At 33.3% G+C, this 7125-nt stretch overlaps 1 protein-coding gene across 1 annotated transcript; it reads right to left on the reverse strand.

Annotated features, from left to right (window-relative positions):
- Window positions 1-665: 665 nt before the first annotated feature.
- On the reverse strand, window positions 666-6681 carry FMN/FHY (riboflavin kinase/FMN hydrolase). The gene is made up of 11 exons (XM_039038620.2): window positions 6215-6681; window positions 4890-5028; window positions 4415-4601; window positions 3222-3352; window positions 3026-3095; window positions 2778-2843; window positions 1860-2014; window positions 1659-1754; window positions 1254-1405; window positions 1086-1169; window positions 666-1006 (listed from the first exon to the last, which is right to left on the reverse strand). The coding sequence occupies exons 2-11, from the start codon at window positions 4939-4941 to the stop codon at window positions 875-877; spliced, it is 1125 nt and encodes a 374-aa protein (XP_038894548.1). The 5' UTR covers window positions 4942-5028; window positions 6215-6681; the 3' UTR covers window positions 666-874.
- Window positions 6682-7125: the final 444 nt, after the last annotated feature.

Raw genomic sequence — 7125 nt, forward strand, 5'->3', positions numbered from 1 at the left:
TATGAAAAATATATAGATTGAATTTTGAACCTAAATAAATTGGAATATATATGCTGGAATGTTTATATACCTTAATGTAATGGCATTGGCAAAATTTTAACAGAAGTAACAAAAGACTTTTCAAATGCAAATTTGGGAATTTAACTCAAAGAAATTAAGAACAAACATTGAAAATAATCCCAAAGATACAGAACTATCATCTATCTTTTGTCTAGAAATTATAGCATATAACATTCTCTTACATTGGCGTGTAGAGGAATAGTTCTCTCTCTCTCTCTCTTTCCTTTTTTTTTTTTTTTTTTTTTGGTTTGGCTACTCGGGTTATTTAAAATAGGACAAATAGTACAAATGGATAGAAAATGATACATAAACACAAGTTATTTTCCAAAATATGATTATTATTGTAAAATGCATGTATGAGAATATCTATATTTTTCATAGCCTACATAGAGGGCATATAAGAAAAGTTTCAAAACATTCTTATACCAAGGGCAGAAATCAATTTTCAAAACCCCATCTAATTGCTACATTATAAATATATATATATATCTAATAACGAAAGAAGACCCACATATTATTTAGTAGATCTCATCTTCTATGCGATATTAACATCGCTTTAACAAATAGCAATGTGTAGGTATAATAAAGGTAAAAAGGCACCAACATAAGTATAACTTGGCGATTAAAGCATCCACCCTTTCTCTTGAAGTCGGGACTTCAAATAGTCACTCTTACATTGATGATACTTTAAATTTAAAAATAAAATTAAAAAGAGATGCAATTTTGCAATATTGCAATAGGAGTGTATAAAACTGTATAGTTGGGAATAGTGTTAATTTGGTGCATAAATTTAAACTCCTAAAGCATGCCATCTCTAAGCATCATGCTGCTTCAGGTATTGGTCGTTCCTATACTTGGAGTACAATGGAAGATCAAGAGCTCTATCTGCAATTCTCCTATCCTCATGAATCTTGGCTATCAGGCTCTCAAGGCTAGGAAAGTTGGCCTGCTTAATGATAATATTGATAAGATTTAATGGAAGTTATGAGCATGAAATAAAAAAATTTGGAAGAACATGCTAATACCTCTGGCCGAATATATCCGACTACAACAAGTCTCAAGTCCTCACCGTAGAAATCGTCATCAAAGTCATGGAGTAGCCATGGTTCCTAGACCATAAACAAATATTAATATTAACCAGAAAGTGAATGCAGCAACCAAAATCAACATTTCTGAACTTGTTATACACTTACAATAGTCTTTTCTGCATTGTCGAAAAATGGATTCCAACCAATACTCATGACAATTTTAAAGATGCCTCTTCTCCATAAACCAGCCCAACCAAAATAAACGCCTGATGGATGTTCTGAAAGGACATCTGAATATCCTTCTGTAGATAAATTCGCTGGGAAAGGTAAAGAAAGTTTGTAAGTATTATGAGGAAAAGATATCTGCTGCAGAAATCGAGATTAAGAACAGTTCAAGAAAAATAGTGCAGATTACTAATGAGTAAGAATTCAGACTATGAGATCAGACCAGGAATCAGATAACTCCAGTAACCTTTAAACTAAAGTAAAGTAATCGTGCCACAAGCCACATAAAGGTTCAAATGAACAGCCTGACTAAAATAAAAAAAGGTCTATTGAATTTTCACACACCTGTAGGAACCCCAAGTACTTTTGAGCCACGCCCGTATCCCTTGATGACGGGACCTCCAATGTACAAAGGATTAATTGGTAAGGTGTTCTCTATCCCTATAGTTAAAGGTCAAGAATTATGACAAAAAGATTAGTGCATAAAGAACTCAACTGGAAAGGTTGAGAATTTGAGATGGCTAAAAAAAGGTTTGTGGCATGTACAGTCTTCAAATGGAGGTAGGCCCCACTTCTGAGGCTGAAAGTCAAGCAGTGAATTGATCACCTCATCCGCTGAAGAGTAAAGATGAGACTTTTTTGGATGGGATGGCACAGCAACCACCTTCATCCCGGCAGCCTTACCAGCTGTAACACCTGGACTGGTATGCATGTTGAGTGAGAAGTTATAGTCTGAGAGTTAATATCTTTACATAGGAGAAAACAATATTAAAAAACATTGACCCCATTTGATAATCATTTGGTTTTTCTTTGTTTTGAAAATTAAGCTTATAAACATTAATTTCACTTATAAGTGTCTTTGTTTTGTTATTCTACTTTCTAAAAACATTTTCAAAATTAAAGAAGTTTTGAAAACTAAAAAGAAATTAGGCTCCGTATAGTAACCATTTTGTTTTTTGTTTTTGTTTTTTAAAATTAAGCTGATGGATACTACTTTCCATTTCCAAAATTCTTTATTTGTTATCTACTTTTCACCAATGATTTAAAAAACTAAGCTAAATTTTGATAACTAAAAAAAGTTGTTTTCAAAAATTTTTTTTTTTTTTTTTTTTTTTGAGTTTGGCTAAGAATTCAACCATTGTACTTAAGAAAGATGCAAATCATTGTAAGACGTGGATAAAATAGGCTTAATTTTTTTAAAAAAAAAACACCAAAAACTAGCTTTTAGAAACTTTTTGTTTTTGGAATTTAGATAAAAGTTCAAAAGTATATTTAAGAAATGTGAAAACAATAGCAAAGAAATTAGGAGTAAAAAACACCATTCTCGAAAACAGAATACTGAAAACGAAATCATCATCAAACGGGACCTTAACATTTCAAATGCAGGATGATTATATAATAAATTGATTCAATATCAAATAGGAAATTTCAATTTTTGAAGTTCTCAAGAGGTCAGATACTTACATAGAATCCTCAATTACGAGGCACCTCGAGGGTTCAAGATTTAACCTTTTGGCTGATTCAAGGAATCTTTATCAATGAAAGCAATTGTTAGAACTCTTAACGGACTACTTGAAATGGAAATACTTCACAAATTTGTGAAGAGCAGTCAGCCATCCAGAACAGTGAGGCATTGTTAGTTCTTAATGGATTACTTGCAAGGGAAAATTTAATCAAGTTAAGAAGAGCAGACAGAAAATAGTTGCTTTTACATTTCAGGAGATGGTTTGGCCATTGCAACTTCATCGCTACCAATTATCACAGAGAATGAGTCTTTCCAGCCTGTACATTTATAATATCAAGAAGCTAAATAAAAAAGTAGTAACCACAATCCAGAGTAAAAGGCTCGATGATTACCAATCGCAATCAGAACAATGAAATTAATATGGTAGTCTCTTAAAAACATACCCGGTTGAAAAGAAATTTTGGACTCTATGTTTTCCCTACTTGAGTTTGAAGCTAATGCAATGGGCACTCTGTGACTAGTGAAATGTTTAATCAACCGGTTTGCTCCTGGAAGTGCTTTAATGTTGCACCACCTGGAGTAGAAATTACAGAAAGATGCCTAAAAAATACTTCAAAAGTACAAATCAATGAAATGAAATGAAATAGCAATTCACCAATACAATGGAAATCAGGAAAAAATATTAAAGTAAATTGGGAGGTCAAAGAAGAAATAATTAATATGTAAATAATTGAGAGTTCCTCCTCAATCTGCCGTTTGGGGAGAAAGGCCGCTTTTTCTGGCTTGCTAGTGCTGTTGTATGGGTGTTGTGGGGAGAGGAATAGCAGGGTGTTTAGGGGGTTGAGAGGGAAGCTAGAGAAATTTGGTCTCTTGCTCGTTTTCATGTATCTCATTGTGCTTCGATTTTAAAGGGTTTTTGTAATTATTTTGTTGATATGATTTTGTATAGTTGAATTCCCTTCTTGTAAAGGGGGTCACTTTTTGTGGGCTTGATTTTTGTATGCCCATGCATTCTTTCATTTTTTCTCAATGAAAATTGTTGTTCTTATCAAATACATATGTGTGTGTGTAAATGCTTTATGCTATTATTATAACAAAACCAAATTGACTTGAGAATCTAGTTCATGCTTCATGCATTCTTTCATTTTTTCTCAATGAAAATTGTTGTTCTTATCAAATACATATGTGTGTGTGTAAATGCTTTATGCTATTATTATAACAAAACCAAATTGACTTGAGAATCTAGTTCCAATCATTTATGCAAGCCAGTGTTTCAAGACCAACAAGTTGCTAAGGTGACATGAACAACAAAATATGGAAGGTGCCATAAACTACGGATTAATATATATGCTTAAAAGTTTACAGACGGTAATTAGAACAACACCAGCTGTTTATAATTTACTGCACGAAGGGGGTTTGAAGCATATTAGAACTTCCCACATGTTGTACCCAGAAAATTCTTGAGCACGCAGTGTTTTCAATTTTGAACTGCCACAGTACATCACCACATCAACTTGCAACATGATGTAAAAACCAAGAAATCTCACTATGGACCTCAAAATGTTGAAAAACTATAACCAAAATGATGTGATTACATAAATTTAAACATAGAGAGAAAAGAAAAATAACTGTGTACCTCTCTGCAAACAAAGGGGAAATTTGTGACATCAATTCAGTTGATGAGCAAGGAAGCCCGTAATCTTCAATAATAACAGCTGCAGACTCGAATGGTGTCTTCCCAGTAACTCTTAGGGCTTCTCTTCCATCCCATTGCTTTCCATACTTGCCCAAAAAATATTTTAGAACATCGTTCACGATGCCATCTGCTAAGATATGGTGGGAGGGTGGGAGAAATTCAACGGTGGGAAAAATGAAAAGAAAAGAACACTAGAAGTTAACTAAGTTAGTTGATACATTTATACAAATAGTACAATAACAATCATGTTCATAGGGAATCCAGGTATTGGAGCTGTCAAATAGATATCACATTTTTCACAAACAGAAATTCAATTTCAATGCCTCAAGATAAAGATGCTGATAGAAACAACCCTTAATGTCACAATAGTAAGCAATACTAACGTTGATTTACATTGTTAAAAACACAATAGGACCTGTATGTAGAAGTGTGCCATCCAGATCAATAATAACGCCAGATACCACCATTTTCAGAGGATTTGAGATGGAGCTCTTAATTATTACACATTGGTCTCATAAACATAGATCATATTCCCATGGGTTGGTGAACCATGCCTAAAATAGAAAGAAGATTAGTTCAAATCAGTGGCCCGAATAATTATAACAAATACAAGCTGACTACCACTCTAGTTCAAATGTTGTCACAGTTAGAGCTACGTTACTTAAAGTGTGAAGAAGTCATGTGAATGCAACACACATGAATCTCCATTCCAAATAATGTCAAACCACAAAAATGTGCCTTCTCACAAATAAGCTTCAGGTAGAACAAATACCCGTCAATTCCAAATTTGGCTACAATAAAATACCATACAATTCCCAAAACACAAAAACTGGCATATCTGGATAGCCCCTATCGAATCAAAGAGAAACATTTGAAACAAATCATGTAGTTCCAAATAGCAATTTCAGTGCTGCAAAACTCATCAAATCAAACCATTCAAACCTTTCAAAAGTATTCAGAAGTAAACAAAACCAGAATAGAAACACTTTCAATTCAAAAACAGTCAAAAACTTACAATTCAAAGTCAGTCAAAAAAACTTCCAACCATCATTCAAAACAATCACAAACTTTTGATTAACAAAATCAACTACAAATATACAAAATAGTCAAATCATTAAACATGTTTTCTAATAGGAAACCATTTAAAAATCCAAAACAAATTCAATTGGTTTCAAATGGTACAAAACATATTTTCAGACATCCAAAATACACGTTCAACCATTTATCAAATCACGACAGTCAAAACCTATCTTTATCAAAATTTACATTGTGGAAGGAATATGGAAACTACTTAATTCGATCAACAATCCTATAATTCTCAAACCGAAAATCCACTTCCTTGAACAAACCTCAATTTTCAGAAAGTCTAAAAAATAACCACATTGTTTAAGTGTTAGGACTTAGTTTGAAAACCTTAATTGATGTCGAGAGATTTCTAACAGAAATGTTCTTAACCAACATCCACCATAAACCTTAATTAATCAATCCAAATTAATCCAAAACTACAACCAACAAACTTTCACAAGTCAAAGACTGATCTAAGACAGTTTAATTGAGTCTGAACTAGTCCAAAATGTGTTCAAACTTGCTGAACCTGAATCAAACACTTATAAATCTACCCAAACATGACAACAAACGAATTCCAAGAGTTCAGAATAATATTCAAACACTTAAATCCAATTCAAAAAGGAAATTAATGCAATAATTTGCTGGTTGGTGTCCGAAAGCGTCCAAACTAACGTTATAGGTAAACTGATTTGAAGCCAATCCAAGTGTGGGTAACAGTCGAAAGCTTATCCTCAAATCAAAAGAACTGCTGCAAGACACCCAGTCGTCGAAAACGTGATGCACAACTTATTATTCACGTTGGAGTCTCAAACGGAGAAGAAACGATGCTTCGAAACTTGTTCAAAGTGAGTGTTCATGTTGCAGGCTAGCTCCGACGTCGAACGTGGAGCAAGGAAACGTGCAACGCATCGGTCATGCGCGAGGATTGGTCGTCGGATTCCGTCTTCGACGCTGCTGCTCGCGGGTGAGGTCGCCGGCGAGAGCTGACGGAAAGCGATCGGCAGTTGCAAGGGAGAGGAGGAGATGATGGAGGGCTAAGGTTTCCTTCTTTTCTTTTCTTTTCTATTTTTCTATTTTCCCCCTTTTTTCCCTTTCCCCTCCTTTTATGACCACATAAATAAAACATCTCTATTTTCCACAACAAAATGTTCTTTATTTCTCCAATTTTAAACTATCTTTAATTCAAAAATCATATATAGATAAAATTTAGGAGAATATAGGATAAGGGGTTGATTATTATAGTCTCAGGATATTATGGTTGTTATAATAGTTTATGTTCGGAGTGTTGATTATTTTAATTTGAATTATAATAGTATGTGTTTGAGGTGTAAACTATTTTAGTTTGAGAATTAAATAATAAACATTGTATCAAAAGTAAAAAAGTGATAGATGTAAAATAGATATTGTGATAAATAGTAAATAGAGTTTTGAAATAGGGTTCACTATAGCTAATTGGGAATATAAAATAGTATTTATTGTAGGAAGAGATGGTTTTTTAGATTTAGGACACTCTTGTCCCAAACACATCCTAGATCTTTCAAACTTAATCCAGCCATCCAAATAAACTATTAAATTCTAAAAAT

This window comes from Benincasa hispida, chromosome 8 (genome assembly GCF_027475165.1).
Source record: "Benincasa hispida cultivar pf3 chromosome 8, pf3_genome.v1.1, whole genome shotgun sequence".
Taxonomy (NCBI): Eukaryota; Viridiplantae; Streptophyta; class Magnoliopsida; order Cucurbitales; family Cucurbitaceae; genus Benincasa; species Benincasa hispida.

Coding starts and splice junctions, on each gene's coding strand:
- FMN/FHY (XM_039038620.2), bottom strand. CDS start 4,941: ATGGTGGTATCTGGCGTTATTATTGATCTGGATGGCACACTTCTACAT. Junction 3,353..4,414: donor TCCCCTTTGTTTGCAGAGAG/GTACACAGTTAT, acceptor TTTCTACTCCAG/GTGGTGCAACATTAAAGCAC. Junction 1,406..1,658: donor AGTACTTGGGGTTCCTACAG/GTGTGTGAAAAT, acceptor TACCTTTCCCAG/CGAATTTATCTACAGAAGGA.